This window comes from Theropithecus gelada, chromosome 5 (genome assembly GCF_003255815.1).
Source record: "Theropithecus gelada isolate Dixy chromosome 5, Tgel_1.0, whole genome shotgun sequence".
In the NCBI taxonomy this organism is placed as follows: domain Eukaryota; kingdom Metazoa; phylum Chordata; class Mammalia; order Primates; family Cercopithecidae; genus Theropithecus; species Theropithecus gelada.
The window spans coordinates 39,889,141-39,909,722 of NC_037672.1; the positions used below are offsets into that span (position 1 = coordinate 39,889,141).

The 20,582-nt window shown below is 43.6% G+C and overlaps 1 protein-coding gene across 1 annotated transcript in view; it reads right to left on the minus strand.

Moving 5' to 3' along the window:
• The window catches only part of APBB2 (amyloid beta precursor protein binding family B member 2), a 411,292-nt gene that overhangs the window by 122,549 nt on the left and 268,161 nt on the right, over positions 1-20,582 (minus strand). The window contains exons 6-9 of the mRNA XM_025385333.1: positions 17,998-18,206; positions 7,873-7,935; positions 7,410-7,495; positions 7,252-7,312 (exon numbers count right to left, since the gene is read on the minus strand). Of these exons, the coding sequence (XP_025241118.1) occupies positions 7,252-7,312; positions 7,410-7,495; positions 7,873-7,935; positions 17,998-18,206 (419 nt within the window). The remainder of the gene's footprint in view (positions 1-7,251; positions 7,313-7,409; positions 7,496-7,872; positions 7,936-17,997; positions 18,207-20,582) is intronic.

The following is a 20,582-nucleotide window of genomic DNA, read 5'->3' on the forward strand; positions in this document are numbered from 1 at the left end:
ATCAGTTTCTTATCTACAATATGGAAACATAACTATAATGCCTGTTTTTGCAGGAAAATTGCAGGTTAAGTGCCTGGCAGAGGGGAGGGCACCTATGCAGAGTGTGTTCAGGAAAGAAGAGCCAGCCCTGGTTCATGGCACTCTCTCTTTCCTTCTCTAGACTTAAATACAGATAGACTATTTCATCTCCAGATGCCACAGATGAGGGCTACCACATTTCATTTGAAATCTGAAATTTTCTCAGAACCTGAAATGACTTCTAATTTGATGACACATTCATTTGAAAGATGAGGACACTGAAACCCAGAGAATATAATATCTGGGGCAGCACAATCTTCCTTACCCGTTTCCTTAATTATGTGTTTCAAAGAACAAGGTTCTAAAAACAGTACCAAAAACCTCTCCTCACAAATATATTGAAAATGATTTGTTATACACTGAGACAGAGACAGCAGGATGGAGCAGTTGGAGGCTCGGAAGACCCATCTTCAAACGCCATTTTTACCAAGAACTAGTTGTTATCACAAATAACTCTATGACTCATTTTTTTTTCACCTCTAAAATAAAGGCCCATTAGATCGGCTCTAATGGTACTCTTCCAAGCAAAAGAAATTCTAATTCCAGATGAAATGTTGCCCCCTTTTTCTTCGAGACAGGGTCTCACTATGTCACCCAGGCTGAAGTGCAATGGCCGATCATGGCTCACTGTAGCCTCAACCTCTTTGGGCTCAGGTGATCTTCCTACTTCAGCCTCCCGAGTAGCTGGGACTACAGGCGCATGCCACCACGTTAGGCTAATATTTTCATTTTTTTGTAGAGACAGGGCTTCACCATGTTGCCCAGGCTGGTCTCGAACTCCTGGGCTCAAGAGATCCGCCTGCCTCAGCCTCCCTAGGTGCTGGGATTACTTAAAGCATGAGCCACCCCGCCCAGCCCCTCTTCTTTAAAGATGTAATTTTCAATATTGTCCACCAGGTGGCAGAACATCTCCCTTACAGAAGTCTGAGCGGAGTTACACAAAGGACAGAAAAGAACTCTGACAAAACAGCATATAGTTTTCAAAGCAATTTTCTTATAGTTTTCTACAATTTGATTGTAACTGGCTTTTGAATGTTAATCAAGAATTTGGTCAGCCATGTGCCACGGGAAAAGGGCTAAATTCCGAATCTAAGATATTAAACTAGGATGAGCACAGCGGGTGATGGGAATTGAGAAGTGCAAGCTACCTGGCCGCCTAAAACATGCCAAGGAGTCGTCTTCTTAACAAATGCCCGTGAGGGGCGATCATCTACAAAAGCCTTGGATATAGAAAGTTTTAAAACATTTTCCATGGAAAAGTGGCATCAAATAGAAAAAGAACTGACTGAAGAAAATGTGTAAGATTACAAAAGCAGATAGTTCTGAAGTTAAAAATGGATAGGGGACTGGGCGCAGTGGCTCATGCCTGTAATCCCAGCACTTTGGGAGGCCGAGGCAGGGGGGATCGACTGAGGTCAGGAGTTCAAGACCAGCATGACCAACATGATGAAATCCTGTCTCTACTAAAGAGAAACAAAACAAAACAAAAAAAAAACATCAGCTGGGCGTGCTTGGGAGGCTGAGGCAGGAGAATCACTTGAACTAGGAGGCGGAGGTTGCAGTGAGCTGAGATTGCACCACTGCACTCCAGCCTGGGCAAGAAGAGTGAGAGTCCGTCTCAAAAATAAACAATTTTTAAAAATGTGGCCGGGTGTGGTGGCTTACGCCTGTAATCCCAGCACTTTTGAGAGGCCCAGGCAGGTGGATCACTTGAGATCAGAAATTCGAGGTCAGCCTGGCCAACATGGTGAAATCCTGTCTCTACTAAAAAAAATTAGCTGGGTGTGGTAGTGCACACCTGTAATCCCAGCTACTCGGGAGGCAGGGGCAGGAGAGTTGCTTGAACCCAGAAGGTGGAAGTTGCAGTGAGCCGAGATCGCACCACTGCACTCCAGCCTGGACGATGGAGGGAGCTTCCATCTCAAAATAAATAAATGAACGAATGAATGAATGACCATATGCATAGAGACTAAAATGGAATATGGCATTCTAGATTAGATCCTGGAACAGAAAAGGGCATTAGAAGAAAAACTGGTAAAAATCAGAATACAGTGTTTATTAATACTTTTGAATCAATGTTAATTTCTTTGTTTTGACAAATGTACTACGATTCTGTAGGGATACAACATGATGGCGATCTGGAGAAGGGGCTATGAGAACTCTGTACTATCTTTGCAACTTTGCTATAAATCTAAAATTATTTCTGAATAAAAATCTTACTTTTAAAATGCATAGAAAAATAAAAGAAAAAAATAGCCAGGAATGGACAGAAACAGTTTCATAGGAAATGTCCTGTGTCTATGATAATTTAATAAGGGGAAATTTTTTCTTTTTTTTGAGACGGAGTCTCGCTCTGTTGTACAGGCTCTTGGAGTGCAGTGGCGCGATCTCAGCTCACTGCAAGCTCCGCTTCCCGGGTTCATGCCATTCTCCTGCCTCAGCCTTCCTCGTGGCTGGGACTACAGGCGCCCACCACCATGCCCAGCTAATTTTTTGTATTTTTAGTAGAGACGGGGTTTCACTGTGTTAGCCAGGATGGTCTCGATCTCCTGACCTTGTGATCTGCCCACCTTAGCCTCCCAAAGTGCTGGGATTACAGGCGTGAGCCACCACACCCGGCCAATAAGGGGAAATTTTAAAATTAAGGGTTAGTAGCTCACACGTAATAAACTAGGACGAATAAATACAAATGACACAAATGACAAAGCCTAGAGTGAACTGGGATGTGGACAAAGAGGAGTACTCTAGGGATATTACTGATGGGATTATGCGCTGCTACAGGCTTTCTGGAAAGTAATTTTGCAATAAGTGACAGAAGCAATAAAACTGATAGCCTTTGCCCCAGTAATACCAGTTTTAGCAACCTACACCAAAACAATAATTTAAACGAAAAAACAGTCATCTATTTTTATGAAGTTGTTGCTCTGCTCTGTAGTGGGGAAAAACTGCTCCTATGGATGCAGGTGCCTAGACACATTATGGTGCTATTAATTAACCAAGCCAAGGGCTACAGGGAGGAGCATGTGAAATAATTTTTCAAGAGCTCACTACATGCAACATAGTACCCTAGGCTGGGTCCTGGAACAGATAAAGGATATTAGTGGAAAAAATGAGAAAATGTGAATAAAGTTTATAGCAAATGATATCAATATTAATGTCTTAGTTTTGACCGATATACCATGATTATGAAGAAGTTAATACTAGGGAAAGCTAGGTGAGAGGGTCTATGAGAACTCAATATTTCCAACTTTTCTACAAACCTCTAATTATTTCAAAATAAAAAGTTAAACAGGGAACTCAGAATTATATACAAACACACATACATGGTTATCAAGTACAAAAACTTTACTGTATAAAAATTTTGGTAGGTTCAAAAAACATTTTCAGAGTTAGAAAAAGACTGTTTCTTTGGGGAAGTGTGTGTGTGTGCGCACGTGTGTGTGCGTATGCATGTGTGTGTGTGCGCGTATGCATGTGTGTGTGCGCGCGTGCGTACGCGTGTGTGCGCGCACGTGTGTGTGTGCATATGCGTGTGTGTGTGGTGATTTTGTGTTGCCATTGCTATTTAGAGGTTTCACTGAACAACTGATTAAGACACCCAGATTCAGAGTAGTAGCTGAAGAGGATTTGGAAGTGTCCCCATCCTGACAGTCTAAAAATAATTTTTAGTTTTTTCAGCATGTAAGTTTTAAGTAGGGAGTAAGGAAGATATTTTCTATAAAAACTTTTTGAGTAATCACACAGACTACATTTAGAATTCCATAGTATATTAAATGTTATTGTTAAAGTCAGGATTTTTGGTGGGGAGGAGGCCACTCGGTTCCCTGGTTCTTGGTGGACTGAAAGAATGTAAAGGGTCATCTAAAGTGAATAACTTACTCTACAAAGGTGCTGGAACATCCAGAAAGCCTAGGTCTTGCCACTTCTCCCTCTGAGGTGCTGGCTCTGGCCCCCAGGCAACACAAAACAGGCAGGAATGACTCCCATGGGGGACGGAAGCTCCTCCAATGTGTCTTCATTAAAGTCAGCTCTGAACTCATGGACTTGTCATGGAGGGCGGTGCCACAATTATGGCTCACTGCAGCCTTTACCTCCCAGGCTCAAGCGATCCTCCCACTTCAGCCTCCCAGGTAGCTGGGACCACAGGCACGGGCCACACACCCGGCTAATTTTCTTTTTATTTTTGGTAGCAACAAGGTCTCGCTATATTGCCCAGCTGGTCTCAAACTCCTGGGCTCTTAGTGCTGAGCTTAGAGGCGTAAGCCACTGTACCGGCTTGCAAAAGTCCTTTTAAGATTCTGATGAGCCCTTCTAGGCATTCATTCCACTCATGCTAGGAATCCTCAAGTTAAATAATCACCAAGAGGCACACACAGAAAACCCCACCTGCAAATTCATGTTAGTAGCTGTGCAAATCCTGTGATCTGAAAAGCTGTGGGTTTTTCGTTCTCCCCAGGCTGATCTTTCCCTACTCTCTATATTGTTCCAGCCCAGACTGATACACTGATTATTCTCTGACATTTTCTGTGCCTTTTTTTTTTTTTAAACTGTTTGTTCTTAAAGGTCTCCTCACATCTTTTATGGAACAAAGTAAGACACAGATAAACAATACAATGTACATATTTTTTGTTGCTGTTTAGAACTAAGCACAGCTTTAGGAACTTATGACAAAGCTGAGCTTCCTTATTAACATGAACAGACTCATAACAGGCATTGAAATAGACATGCTGGCAATAAAAAGGTAGCGGATAAAGAATCCAGTAAGCAATACAGCCGTAAGGAGAAAAGAGAGAAAGCCCAATCCACTGACTTGGGTTTAATTGAACCAGTCCTCCTATTCCTATTACCAATTCCATCTCCATTCCATGCTTTTCCCCTTGTCAATTTCACACCCTGGCTCCACATATCTCACTGCCCCAGCCCTTGGTGGTGGACAGAGATACTCACTGCTCCTCTTCCAGCTTTTGCTGATACAACTTGTAAAACACCAAGTAGCAAAGCAAGTTGTTCACAACCCGCGTTCCTTTATAAAATTCATCTTTAGAGACCAGCATGTTAGGAGCAGCCCAAGGACTTGCTCAGAAAGCAGGCTCTAGAGTGACCATCATCTTACTGGCTATGCTTAGAACAAAGCTGACTTGACTAGAAGCAGCAGAGATTTTACTGGGAGCCCTAAGATACTTACAGAACCAACTGGCAATATGGCAGTTTCTGGCAAAGGAGTCAAGGTTTTGAACCTGTATGGTGTTCCCCTCTTAACTGCTAAGAAAACCTATTTGCAATGTTATTTGTAGACACAGATCTGCTTTGGGATTCAGAACAAATAAAAAAGAATCTGGGAAGATTCCTTCTCCTTCCATGGCACAGGAGGGTGAAGGGGACGGGAGGGGAAGGTGCTGAAGTAGACAAGGTGGAATTCCATAGTTGTTAGCACCAGAAGTTCAGGTGCATAACTTGTAAATGAAAATGAAATATGCGAAATGAAAATGCAAGCCCCAGCCCCTCTTCAAAAAGCAGGGGGAAGATGCTATAAAAACTATTAAAACAAAGGTTTTTCCTTTCTTCCGTATACTTTCTCTTGGCTTGTTAAGATGTTTTGTTTTGTTTTGTTTTGAGATAGAGACTCGCTCTGTCACCCAGGCTGGAGTGCAGTGGTGTGATCTCGGCTCACTGCAACCTCTGCCTCCTGGGTTCAAGTGATTCTCCTGCCTCAGCCTCCTGAGTAGCTGGGACTACAGGCACATGCCAACATGCCCGGCTAATTTTTATATTTTTAGTAGAGACAGGGTTTCGCCATGTTAGCCAGTCTGGGCTTGAACTCCTGACCTCAGTTGATCCGCCTGCCTCAGCCTCCCAAAGTGCTGGGATTACAGGCGTGAGGCACCGCATCTGGCCGTTAGTGTGTTTTTTAATTGCTATTTAATGTCACAATCCCTCAGGCATGGGGATACTTGTAGAGTAAGTGCAAACCCTTACGAACACTCAGGGCCCTGTCCATATCTTGGTACACGCACACAGACCATCAGCTTCTGGGTCCCTGCTCCCATCAGCTGCTGGGCAGCTGCACCATGCACTGACCAGGGCCAGGGAAATCAAGCCAGGAATTTCTTCCTATGGGCCCACAATCTCAACCCACAACAGATGGGTGGCCCATAAATGTATGGCAACATCAGTGCTGGAACATGCTAAGTGCCTGGACTGCGGGTAGGCAAAAGGCTCACCCCCACTGAGTTGCCTGCGGAACACACAGCAGTGTTGCCAGCCCAGACTGGGTTGGTCACCACCATGCTCCATCCCAAGATACCCAGGGAGTGTGCACTTGACCCCAACCCTCCCATGCTCACACCCATGTCTCTTTCACGGTAGAGGGCAGCAGGAATCTCTACGTAGGGAGCGAGATAGGGAGGTCTGGCAGGGCCTGGGATGCCAGGGGGCCAGAAGCTGAGAATCGCCCATGGACACTGGGAGGTGGCAGGACTGTGTGTAATCCAAAGCCCAGTCCTCTCATGGATGTTCCGTTGGACTTGACTTATAAGATACAAATTCAAAGATTAAGAATTTCTTGACAGCAACCTTGAAGCATTCATCCCCACGCACAGGGGCCTTCTCATTGTGGGGCCTGTGCACCTGCACTGGCCACATGCCCGGAAAGCTGGCTCTGTTAGCACCCTACCAGAAGTCCAGAAACAAAATGGACACAAGTTTGCCCCCACTGTCCCCAGTTTTCCATCATAAAACCTAATTCTCCAATCTGTGTTTATGACAGGAATGGCAACGATATGAGGCTGCTCTGGTGGAGGGAGGTGGGAGGGGTCTCATACCCTACCTGTTTAGCCTCCTCTCCCATTGCTCTGCAAGACAGAGCCTGGTGTATCTTTAAAGACTTCTGAAGCCCACCCATTTGAACAATAATTGTAACTTATTACATTGTGTAAAGAGCTGATGTAGTGAGATATAGGCAGAGTCTTGATGGTTCTAGAAATGCCCCCAAACCTAACTTACCCTAGGGATTTTCTTCAAGTGTCAGGGAGATTAGGAAAGAAAGAGAATTGAGGGATAATTACTTATTAAATGGCTCCGGGTTGATGGTTTGTAAAAACTGGGCCATTATCTAAAGTCATTATTTGGATCTAAGAATATAACCTGGTGGCTGAAAGCAAGTCTCTTACAAACCTTGGCTTCTGGGTCACTGTTGATACTACAAGAATCATCATCGTCAGGGTGTGGGGCATTTCTAGACAGAAAAACAGAAAAGTGGACTCAGAATTCTGTTACAAACTGTCTGCACAAAGCTACACACTGACAGCAGGTCAGTCCTTCTAACGTCCTACCTGAGTTTCAAAGATGCATAGCGTAGGGTTGCTCCTTCAAACTCTTTTAAACTGGGGTCCGGGTTAACAGTGGCTGCATGCAAATCCTAGAGGAAAACAGAACTTTGTTAATGTACAATGGGGGAGGAGTCCATTCATTGCCTCAAATATCAAACGGGAGAGAAGTCTTCCCAGCAAGAGGCAGAGAGTGTATGTGAGCTTAGGCAGAGAAAGGCATGCAAGGACTGTTGAATGCTGACTGGTGCAAACGCCTGTTCTTACAAAACAACGGGGAACCTGGGGCATTCACAATGGGAGACACCAAAAAAAGGCAACAGGAGTGTGAGCTGAATGCCCCTAGCAAGAAGCCCGATCACTGTGTCCCTGCAGAATGCATGATATTCACGAAGAAGAAAAATATACAGCCACAGCCATGCAGAAAGGATAAAATATTAAATGATCTAAGATCTGACAATATACTTGCCTTCCAAATGTCACTATTAATCTTTCCCCCATTCAGAACAGCAAAATCACTCCATGGCTGTTTCTAGACATATAATTATTCACATAGGAAAAAAGCACATTGATTTAAATAAAAAGAAAAGAAAAGAAAAAAAAAAACACAAGACACTGTTGTTAGCATTGATATTCACAAGATGGGTTAGGGAACAAGTTAACTCTAACAGCAACTTGTTGGCTCACACCCTCTATGTCTAGATTATCACCTGAAGACTAGGGCAGGAGAGTGATAGTGCTTTAATTACTTACCAAATAAACGACTAAACATTATTAGAAGCAGACAGTGAAGTTATTTCCTTAAGGTAATTTTAAAAGCAAACAATATAATTCCAAGTATTCAATAACTAGCATACCTAATTCCGTAATAACCATTTCCTCCCTATAAACCAAACAGAACTGTTTTCTGGAGGTGGGGGTGGAATGAGGGATGGGTACTGTGTTTGTTTGGAAACTAGGGAATGCCCATGGCTGAGGGCCCCAAAGTTGGGAGTCAAGATATTTTCACTTAAAGAAAAAAAGGAGAATGATGGGGAGAGAGGGTTAGTGAAGAACACAGACTGACATCAACATTTGGTGGAAATTTAACCTAACAAAAAACAGCTCTAAACAATCTAACATAAATTCCTCTAATTCATAAAAGCTCTACTTATTTATTTATTTATTTGCTACAAAAGCCTCTTCACGAATTAATCCTTGATCATGAAATGATTTTCTAAACATAATTATAGTGCAAGGCATGAAGCCTGGCCTTGTTGGGAGAGCTCTTGCAATAACTGATTTTAAATCTAAACAACTCCTCCATCCACCTCAGACAATGAGAAAATTTCTTTCTACTAGACGTAGTGAATAATCAAATATTTTTACTCTAAGATTTGGGGAAATAAGCAAGCAAGGCTAATAAAACTCAGGGACAGTCTTGTGAATTTGCTTTACCGACTAGTTAGGCAAATCTGTTTGTATAAGAAATTAATCATCAGCCGGGTGCGGTGGCTCACGCCTGTAATCCCAGCACTTTGTGAGGCTGAGGCGGGCGGACCGCAAGGTCAGGAGATGGAGACCATCCTGGCTAACACAGTGAAACTCTGTCCCTACTAAAAATACAAAAAATTAGCTGGGCGTGGTGGTGGGTGGCTATAGTCCCAGCTACTCGGGAGGCTGAGGCAGGAGAATGGCGTGAACCCAGGAGGAGGAGCTTGCAGTGAGCTGAGATATGCCACTGCACTCCAGCCTGGGCGACAGAGCGAGACTCCGTCTCAGAAAAAAAAAAAAAGAAAAAGAAATCAATCATCAAAACTTTTCAGCTCAATCACTTTTCAACTGAAGTTATTTGAAAATGAGAAGTGAATACTGACCCATAACTTCTACTCCCAACATTGACAGTTTTAAAAAACCACTAAAAGCAGATAAAAACTAAGTTTAAATGTCTTGTGTGTCGAAAGATGCATTTATTTTATTAAAAATTTTTTTTGAGACAGGTCTCACTCTGTCACCCAGGCTGGAGTGCAGTGGCCCAAACATGGCTCACTGTAGCCTTGACCTCCTGACTCAAGCAATCCTCCCGCCTGGGCCTCCTGAGTAGCTGGGACTATTCAGGTGTATGCTACTACACCTGGCTAATTTTTAAAAACTTTTTTGTTGAGATGGGAGTTCCATTATGCTACCCAAGCTGGTCGTGAACTCCTGAGCTCAACTGATCCTCCCACTGAGGCCTTCCAAACTGCTGGGATTATAGGTGTGAGCCATGGCACCTGGTGCAACATGCACTTACCAAACTCTGCAAGCCTTTCTGAGAGTAACGACATTGCAAATTTAGACCCATTATTACTACTGCACATGTGGTGTCGTTTTCATTTTTGGTCTAGGCTTAAACTACAGCTTTTGAAAATAAAATAGGAACTTAGACCACTGTATTTATTTAAAAAAAATTTCTCTTAATGAATAAACGGCAGGAATGTTGCCCAATCCCTTACCTTTCCCCTCACTCCACCCCAGAAGCAGTGTTCAGCTTTATGAAGAGAAAATTAATAACCTAGGGCAATCTTAACCTGTTAGCTCAGAGGAGCTGTGAACCCCTGAAACGGGTGCGGGGTTTTGCACATGTACGTTTTCCTGAGAGAAAGATGCCCAATTTTTCTCATATTTCCAGATGGGCCAGTGACCAATTTTGGTTTGGACCACTGTAGAGCTACTAATAAGGACATGAGATAAGGACCTGAAATATCAAGTACAAAATAAAATTTTAAGCTAGAATTTCTTTTTCAAAAAGAAAACAAGCTTATATGGCCTCAAATTGTCATCACTGTTTACATGTGAGCAATATTTGATGTTAAGTTGAACTTTAAAAAAGGATACTCAGATGATGAATTAGGAAGACTCAAGATAATTGTGTCTTTGTGGAGAAATTTATAAAGAAATAGGAAAAAAAAAGTTACCTTACAAAAAGAATTTCAGAAATTATCCCCAAGAGACCCTGTATGTTGAGACTACAGAGAGTAAAAGAAGAGTATTTTCTACAACAAGTACTCAGAAAAGTCTTCAGTACTTAATTAAAACAATTCTCTGCATGTGTGTGTGGTTTTTAAAAATTTTAATGTATTTACTCTTTGGACATAAGGGTATCTGTAAAGTAAAAGCTAACAACAGTACTAAGACTGTCAGAATCCAGCTCTCATGTTATGGAAACATGAGTTAGATGGCAAATGTCCAACAATCACCTTTTATAGATTTAAATAAACAAAGGCTCCATATAGTGATTTTACAAAAACTTAACACGGGCACTCCTAAAGAAATCCTTTAGCACAAAACTCAGTAAGGAAAATGGAAACTAGCATTATATGTGTTATGACTGGGCCAAAGATCTTTTCTCTCCTCCTGTATTTAAAACCATTCATTTACATCAAAGATGACAAACTTTCTCCAATGTATAAGTGACCATAATTTTTCTTTTTCAAAAAATTAAAGTCAATGAAAGACAAAGTCACTTTGTCTTAAATTTTAAGAATTACATGGCCTATTCATCTAATTTTTTTAATTAAGAAGAGAGAATATTTTCTATATTTGGCTAATAAGCTTTGCTAATAATTTTTAGTTAATAAATTTTTTAAAAAGCACAACCCAACAAAGATTCTTTGGTTCTACAGAAAGTCTGTATCCATCCCAGTCTGCAGTCTGTGGGGTAGGAGTGGGAGAGACGAAGGAAGAAGAGGGACAAAGAGAAAAACATTAAAAGAGGAAAAGGCAAGTTGGACAATATGCCTCAGGTAAGACAAACACATAAAGATGGGGAAAGAGGTGGTAATGGACCAACAGGGACCATCTTCTACGAGCAACAAGCTTCCATGAGCCTGGTAACCTTCCAGGCAATGCAGCTAAAGCCTTGCACAGCCGAGGGTCATCTGGTACCACAGTCATAGCTGGCACACCCTCCTGGTGCTTGTCCTGACCTTGCCCAGGCTGCAACACCCCTTTCTCTGATTACTTGATCCTGCTCAGTTCTGGGAGAGCTCTGGAGCCTTAGCTCCTCAGAGATAGTGTGTCTAGGGGGACTGACCCAATGCCTGGGGTATGGCACCCTCAAAACCCTCGAGCACCACACAGAAGCTGTGTGAGGCTGGACCCAGTAAGGAGGGAATCCAATCATATAACCTTGACTACTGAGAGTTTTCTTCTTTCATGTTTCTTTTCTGAGGTCTTGGAAAGCAATTCCGCATAGCAAACAAAAATGATGCATTATCAGCTGGAAAAAGGCCAACAATGGAGTTGATTCTTTGACAATGTCAACAGAGTGCTCTTAAAGATGTAGTCTCAAGGGCTGGGTATGTCCCTACCAGGAGGCTTTCTCTAGGGTGCCAAGAAAATCTCCATGAAGTGGTATCAAAATGCAAACCAGGGGGCAAGAGTAGAGGGTTGAACCTGCTGAGAACTGGGTAGAGAGGAAAAGCACTAAAACATTCCACAGTGGCAGTGACAGAAGCTATAATCATATCATCTGTGTATGCACTTGAGAAGTTCTGAAGTTAACACAATGCAATGGTTTGAATGCCTGTCCATTGCAAAACTCGCATCGAAATTTAATCACCAATGTTGCAGTATTGAGAGGTGGGGCCTTTAAGAGCCTCTGCCCTCATGAGTGGATTAATTCATCCATGGATTCATGGGTTATCACGAGAGTGGGACTGGTGGCTTTATCAGAAGAGGAAGAGAGACCTGAGCTGGCATGCTCAGCTCCCTCACCATGTCATGCCCTGCACCCACTCAGGGCTCTACAGAGTCCCCACCAGCAAGAAGGCCCTCACCAGATGCAGTCTCTTGGCCTTAGACTTTTCAGCCTCTATAACCATAAAAAATATATTCCTTATCTTTATAAATTACCCAGTTTCAGGTATTCTGTTATAAGCATCAGAAAATGAATAAAGACACATTGCCTACTGGAATGCTGGGGTTCAAATTCGGCCTCTGTTCTCACTTGCCCTTTGACCTCAACTCCCTCCCACATCAAACAGGACTAAGAAGGCCTCCCATCAATGTGCAGACAGAGTGAGATCTAGAATGTTAGCTCTTAGCACAGGGACTGGCTGCCTGAGGGTGCCCTGCAAATGAGAGTTTCCTTATGATCTACTCTTTCCACGAAGGAAAAAGCAGTTTGGGGAATACAAACGGTTACGAATCATGCCTCTCAATGCCATTTAGTCAAGGCTTGACGCTTCATTAAGTGTGGCCTTGATAGTAAATGGCAGAAAACCTGGAATGCCAAGGAGTATGGCAGGCAATGTCACTGAGTGTTTTATCAATTTATATGTGTACAGTTTTTCTTTCTTTTTAAGACAGGGTCTTGCTCTGTCACCAAGGCTGGAGTGCAGTGGCATGATCTCAGCTCACTGTAACCTCCACCTCCTGGGCTCAAGTGATCCTCTCACCTCAGCCTCTCGAGTTGCTGGGACTACAGGGCATGCATCACCATGCCAGCTAATTTTTTGTATTTTTAGTAGAGAAACTCCTGGGCTCAAGCCATCTGCCCACCCTATCAGAAGATTATAGCATCATGGTTTAATCACACAAACATAATTCAGAGAAGTTAAAAAATCAAACTAGTAAACTAGACTACCAAAAGCTTGTGCAATTAAATCAGTCTCTGTGAGCAGCAGTGCAATGCAGAAACCACAATGCAGAGGGGGCCAGGAGACTGAGGGCTCTAGAGCCGGCTTTGTCATTGCAACAGATCAACTAACAGCTTCCATGGCTGTGCGGCTGATTTATTTTTTCATTCAGCAAATAGTTAATGAATGTCGTCATGTACTGGGCCCTGTGCACATGATGAAGAGAACAGGTCCCGACCACCAAGGAGCTTCCTAGGAGCTTCCTACTGGGAAAGTGACACACCACAGGTTAACAACACTACAGTGGGACATGACAGAATAGAGGGCTTTCAAAGCAATGTGGTAAGAGCAGTAGCTCTGGGGAGACAATGAGGTGAATCCAAATAATTTTTGAGGAAGTGACATGCAAATAAAAATAGGGGAGCTATAGTCACTAGAGGACCTGCTGTCCTACTTATTCAGCGTAAAATCACTTGGAGAGCTTACGCAAAGGTTCCCAGGCCCCACCCCATTCTGTGATCCCCAGAGGTTCTCCTGGCACTGTTCCTCGGCTCACTGGCTGAGAAATACTGCCTGCACATTCAACAGGCCCTGCTCCAAGATTCCTTCCAGCACTCAATGCCACGATTACTTGACTGAGTGAAGAAGTTCAGAAAAATGATAGCAGAACGACCCTTTTATGTTGTCATCTTATTTCTACATGTATATGAGAATACACAGGCTTAAGGTATTCCACTTGTCACCCTCCTGGGGGGTTAGGCTCTCACGCCGCCCCTGAGGCCATGAGCACTTCATAAGAACAGGTTGATTTAGGACCAAGAAGAAACCATAGTTTGAGCAACAATTCATTTTCTCGAGCCTCAGACTCGCCTTCTCCATACTTTCCTCTTTAGGAAGACCAAAACACCTTCGCTTGAAAAGACGGGAAGACTTGGCCACAGGCCAATGGATATTCATAAAAATATTTTGTGTGGCTCTCCATTCTCTCTAAAATTCAACATTCAAGCAGTTTGCAAGGTAATTTGGAACAAATAAATGGTTTGGGTGGGGAGGAGCACCACGTGCCAAATTTCAGCAGCAAATGCTTCCTGGCCAGTTTATAAACTTTCAAAAATACTGCTGGCATATGCAGCGGAAACATTATCCACCGCGCTTAACACTTCCCAAGTGAACTTTGGAATGTGAAATGTAAAATTTTCAAACTGTAAGGAAGCCTTCAGTTCTAAACTTTTGTGAAGCCTAGTCAACAGATTTAGCACTTAGTTATTTGATTCTCTTTTTTTTTTGAAGCCAGCTCAGAAAAAAGCTGAATAAAATATGCATTTCTAACACAACATATTACAAGCTTCTTCTGTCCCTTAAGATTTTGCTCTCCTCTCATGCTTTGAAACTGTTTGAAATAGATTCTATTTAGGAATCAAAGAAATGGTGTTAGAAAAATAATCATTTCTCTTCAACTGTCATTAGCACCTGAGACAATGATATTAAGAGAGGTCATTTTCTAGAAGGCTCCACATGTGAAACAGCCTCCCTTAGGGTGAGTTAAAGGGATGCAAGAGTCTCCAAGCCTCCCAGACATACGATATTGTGAAGTTTGGGGTGGAAATAGGGGTCAGGAGACCTGAACTCAAGCTTGACTCTACCATGTATTAGCTATGTGTCCTGCCCAAACTCCTCAACTTCTCTGTGTCTCAGTGTCAAATGCAAAATAAGAAAGACAACTATAATACCAGATACATAAGGATTTTGGTGTGTTTTTTTGTTTGTTTGTGTGTTTTAAGAGACAAGGTTTTACTCTGTTGTCCAGGCTGGAGTGCTATGGTGTGATCATAGCTCACCTGCAGCCTCAAATTTCTGGGTTCAAGTAATCCTCCTGCCTCAGCCTCCTAAGTAGCTTGGGCTACAGGCACACACCACCACACCTGGCTAATTTAACATCCTTCTTTTTTTTTTGGTAGAGATGGGGTCTTGCTATGTTGTCCAGGCTGCTCCTAAACTCCTGGTCTCAAGTGATTCTCCTGCCTTGGCCTCCCAAAGCACTGGGATTACAGGCATGAGCCACAGCACCTGACCACATAAGGGTTTTACGGGGAGTGAAGAGTTAAGGCGTTAGCCTGGACTGTAAATACTTGATTTCTCTTAATGCCCCTGGTTTAATATTGGTGTCAGCGTCTGTACATCCGCGTATGTGGCAGGCTGAGTCTTTTCCCCAATTCTCCTATTCCTCTTCTATCTGCTCATCTCTTTGCCCCTATGACTTATTTATTTCCTTTTGAATCTGCTTGGTTCTTTGACTTAATGGAGGACCTTATGTAGGGGGAGAAACGTGTATGATGTGAACAAGTGAAAGGTCAGCCTGAAGACGTTTGCCCCATTGCTTTCTGAGAGTGCTGGATATGAGTCCCTGTCTCTGAAACTCCTAAAAATATGCTCCTTTAACCAGCTTCTGTGGAGGGATAAGCCTTTGTCAATACAAATGGCACAGTGAGCAGCAGAAGAGAGGAATGGAACTGATAGAAGGTGGAGATGCTCAGAGTCCTGGGGCTCTACAGTCCTGGGGTCTGGAGTCAGGGAACTGGATGCATCCCACCCTAACCCCAGCTGAGGGCTACTTAACTCACTGAGTCTCAGTTACCTCTTTCCTTAATTGGAGAACATACCAGCTGACTTCTCTGCCCCAGGAGACTCCTGAGAAGATCAGATGAAATGATGTCTAAGAAAGTATCCTGAAAACCACAACAGATCTTTAAGAGCAGTGAGAAGGCTGAGCTGCAGGGCTGTGTGGGGGGAACATTGAACTCCAGGGCAGGAGATGCCAAGGGTACGTCCTTCTGAGCCTGAGAGGGGCCCTGGGCATTAGTTAGCACAGGGATACGATGCAGGCACAGAGAGGGGAAAGAGTAGGCAAAAATGGGCCCCAGGTAGGGTAGAGATGAACTCCGCTACCTGGCAGTTTTCCCCAGAGCCAGCGCCCACCTGTGCTGTGTTCTTCCCAAGACTTCTGCCCAAATCATGGAAACAAAAGGCTAACGTATTAATCAAAGAAATACAACTCTGAGCTCCGTAAGCCTCAGGATGCCCTCCTTGGAGTCCACACACCCGCGCCTGGGCCTCTGCAGGCGGCCTTTACAAAGGACTTCACCACTGCCAGATGCAGAGGACTGGAGATTCATGGCACAAAAACTGTCTCTCAAAGTTAGTGTGATCTCCCCTCTCTGGGACAGTGAGGAAGCAGAGCAGGTTGAAATCCCAAAGCCAGGGAAGCTGAGTGAGAAGACCTCTGGCCTAGGATCTGGGAGGATTCAGTAACTCTGAGCTCTAGGCCCAGAGCTGCCACCAGTCACTGGCCTCTCTGTACCTCAGTGTCCCTGTCTGTAACATACAAATGCTGGCACCAGATGGTGCCTTCTCACCCTGGTGTTCTCTGTATATAGGACACTCTCTGCCTGGGAAGATGGTTAAAGGTTTGGAATAGGGGAATGAAGACGGTTATAGGCTTGGAATGGGGGAATGGAGAAACAGATTCTTGCCAACTGAGATGTCAAGAGAAAAGGTCTACAAGTAAGAAAGGGAGAGCACATCTGTGCCTTGTGAGAACAGAGACTGATCCTGGCCGGCTCGGCTTCTAGAGGCCCCCACTGTGGTACGGGGGAATCCCAGGATCCAACTGGGTGGGGACAGGAGAGGACTCCTCTCCATGCCAAACTCCTTGAGGGCTCAAATGGTGTTGGTTCTTTATCCCCCAGCACACCTGATGCAAGATGAACAAAAGGCTGAATAAAAATTGCCCAGGGAGTAGGAATTACTATGCTTCAATAAAAAGTTGTTAAAATTGCCCAGTGATAAGCAACAAAGCCCTACATGGCATTCAGCAGTCCTGAAGCATGTGCCTGATGACCACGGCATGGCACAGGTAAACCAAAGTCCTTGCCTACCAATAAGGGTATGGCTGCCCCAGCCCATCACTTTCAAGTTGGAGAATGTGAGGTCCAGGCTGGGTAAATGAGAAGCCAAAGCCCTCTAACAGCAGGAATGTGATGAGAGTATAGGACTCACTACCTCCCAGAGAAGAACAAGTACACAATCAAAGATTTAGGAAACAAGACATTATCTACTTTTAAAAACAGGAAGGGTGATATCTGTTGCAAACAGATAAAGAAGCTTCCGCAGGTAGTTCCAATGCCCTCATGCTTCAAAGCAAAAGAAGACGGGCTTGTTCAAAGACCCAAGGACTGTGGTCAGAAAGGGGCAAAAATGCTTGGGTGTCTGGGGTCAAAAGAAGTCATTACTTAATTATGACCTTTTCCAACTCTAATTCTCTTGAATAGTTCGCTTTCGGGATTCACAAAGGTTCACTGCGGGGATCCTTATACTAATAAACACCACAATGAATTTTTTAATGCCTCAATTCTTTGTTTAAACATCCAGAGTTCTTCCTCAGGGACAGCAGAAATTTATGCTGTTAACTGTTTCTAAAATAATGTCACTTCTGCTAAATAAACAGATTTTTTAAAACAGAAATTAAGCATCTGAGGGCCCTCCAGGGTTATTCTTGCAGACATTCCCTCCATGCTATCAAATGAGCCCAAGGCTAATAAGATACATAGTAATTACAATACATCTGGCCAAGAGATGTTCTTCCGTGTGTAAATATTTTATGGAGCCAGCACCATGCAATGCTACCTGCAGAGTAAAGTACTGCCTCAGTGAGCACAAGGGAATCTTAACCACTTCTCATTAATCAGCCCCTCTTGCTTTCTGTACCTGGAATGGTGTTTCAAGAGACCAAAAGCCATTAAAAAATAAAAACATCCCTGAAAGATGGATATTAACACTATTTACTAAGAGGAAGCATTACTGAGATTTCAAATGCAACATGCACAATAATCAAAAAGCTTACCTCGATGACCTGTTGGGGCAGAAGCAACTAGTGTAAAGAGAAACCACAAGTTACATCTATTCTACTAAGCCGGTAAAAAGACACTCCGTTTTACCTCGTTCTCTGGGGTGGGAGATGGCGTTACAGAACTAAGTGACCCTTTCCTAGAACCCTGGAGATCTGCTGGGATGGAGACAGGCCGTTCCCACTGAGTCGTTCCTGTTGGGATGTGCCAGTAATAGGTCCCAGCGATGTCATTGACTCTTTTCCAGCCAGGCGGCAAATCCGGATCAGTCTGAAATGAGTGATCACTCCATATATCTGCTGAAAAATGGGGGGCGGGGATGGGGGAGAAAAAGAGAATTTTATTAAAAGAGAAAGAGCCTTCCAATTTCAGCACTATCTGTCAGGTGAACCCCAAAGGCAGACGTGTCCATAGTCCAACTGATTAGTTCTTCCTGGTATGTTTGTGAAATCCATCCATGCTGACGTGTGTAGCTGTACTTGGTAAAAGAGGTAATATGGAAACAAAGAATTGGAAAGGAAGGTTGACACTTGAGAACAGGGACATGAAAGCCTCACTGTCAAGTCATCCTATAGCTCTAAGAACCCTATGAACAAGCTAAAGCTCCAAACCAGAATCAACTTCCCAAGCAAAATTCACATAGTTATACATAGCGGGCAGAATGCTTTTGTCAATTAGTAAGATTCACTGGTGGGCATCATGTCATACCCAGCTATCACTCTAATTTTCTTAAAATGCTTTCTGTAAATGAGTGCTGCATTTATATCTTTCATGTGCTTTAAGAATCTCTCTCATGTGATTGGGACACCTACAAAATAGCAATAGTAGTAGTCTTCTGTAATACTCTAGAATTTTTTTTTTTTTGAGACAGAGTCTCACTCTGTCACCCAGGCTGGAGTGCAATGACACGATCTCAGCTCACTGCAAGCTCCGCCTCCCGGGTTCATGCCATTCTCCTGCCTCAGCCTCCCGAGTAGCTGGGACTACAGGCGCCCGCCACCACGCCCGGCTAATGTTTTGTATTTTTAGTAGAGACGGAATTTCACCGTGTTAGCCAGGATAGTCTCAATCTCCTGACCTCGTGATCTGCCCGTCTTGGTCTCCCAAAGTGCTGGGATTACAGGCGTAAGCCACTGCACCCAGCCAATATTCTAGAATTCTAATTGTACACAGAAGATTCCCAAGGGAAGCTGGGCATGGTGGTTCACACCTGTAATCCCAGCAATTTGGGAGGCTGAGATCGGCGGATCACCTGAGGTCAGGAGTTTGAGACCAGCCAGGCCAATGTGCTGAAACCCTGTCTCTACTAAAAATACAAAAATTAGCTGGGCATGGTGATGCACACCTGTAGTCCCCGTTACTTGGGAGGCGGAGGCAAGAGAATTGCTTCAACCGAGGAGGCAGACATTGCAGTGAGCCGAGATCACACCACTGCACTCCAGCCTGGGCGACAGAGTGAGACTCCATCTCCAAAGATTCCCAAGGAAGGCAGATTGGAAAAGCCTCAGAAGTCAACAATGGACCAGACTGACTCTACGGACAGGCCAGTGATGTAAACATGTGAAGCAGAGTGTGGGTGAGAGACAACAAAGATGGGTCACTGTGGAAAATGGGCAAGCACCTACGAAGTCCAGTCGTTCCAATTCCAGAAAATAATCCTTTAAACAATGTAAGGGCCAAATAAAATACGTCTGCTAGACAATTCCCATCCTATCTGACCTTTCTACATATCAGTTATGTATGTAGTTTATCAGTTTACTGAATACCTGCTGGTTTTAAAAAGTCTCATTCTTGGCCTTGAGTTGACTAGGAAATGGGTGACAGTGCTAGGGAAGAGAGAAGAGAGGGGAGAGGAAGTAGCATGAGACATCCACCGAGATGGAGGGGTAATAAGGGAATCACAGGCTGTATCAATGTATGTAGGAAGAAAAACTTTAAAAACTTGAGCTCTAAACCCAGGGATCAATTTTATTCTAAGGATTAGGCTGTTTCCTGTGTGGCCATACAAAAGCAGCTGGAGTGCTTTCCGGCAATTCAAAGGAGAACACAAGTGGGCCTGGCTCCGTGCAAGCGTCACTGCATCATGTGGGCAGGCATCACCGAGGCAGAGCCACCGTGAGAAACAGAGAAGTCAAACAAAGGGGCTGATGAAGACTGTGGCCACGGATGTGCATGCATGCAGTCACTTTCCTCATTTAAATTTGCCAGAGGCAAAAGTGCCACTAGTCTCAAATTATGCTGGGAATTTCCCCCTGTCCCCACAGGGAGTGAAGCATAATTAAATAATTTCAAGTTAACCAAATTTTGCAGAAACAACTCTAGTCAAACATGTGTTTACATTTCTTTGTCCTATCTCCTTTTTAGGGGACGAAGGGGTCACTTCTGCTATTATTTTGTTTTTGGCATCTCAACTGGGACATATCAGGTAAAAGATACAGGTTTTGGGATTAAGTTGGAGAAAACCCTAGCAAGTGGGATTCTTTGTCCCATTCTAGTGGCTCACAGACAGGGAGCTTTGGGGCTAGAAACTGAAAAGATACAAAGCAGCTGCCAGTTACCATTTCTGTGGTTTATGAGGACTGGAGGCCTGAATTTACAGATTTAGCCTAGTTGTCTTTACCACTGAGACATTAGCATGTATGAAGAATAGCTACATACACTATCAAAATATGACA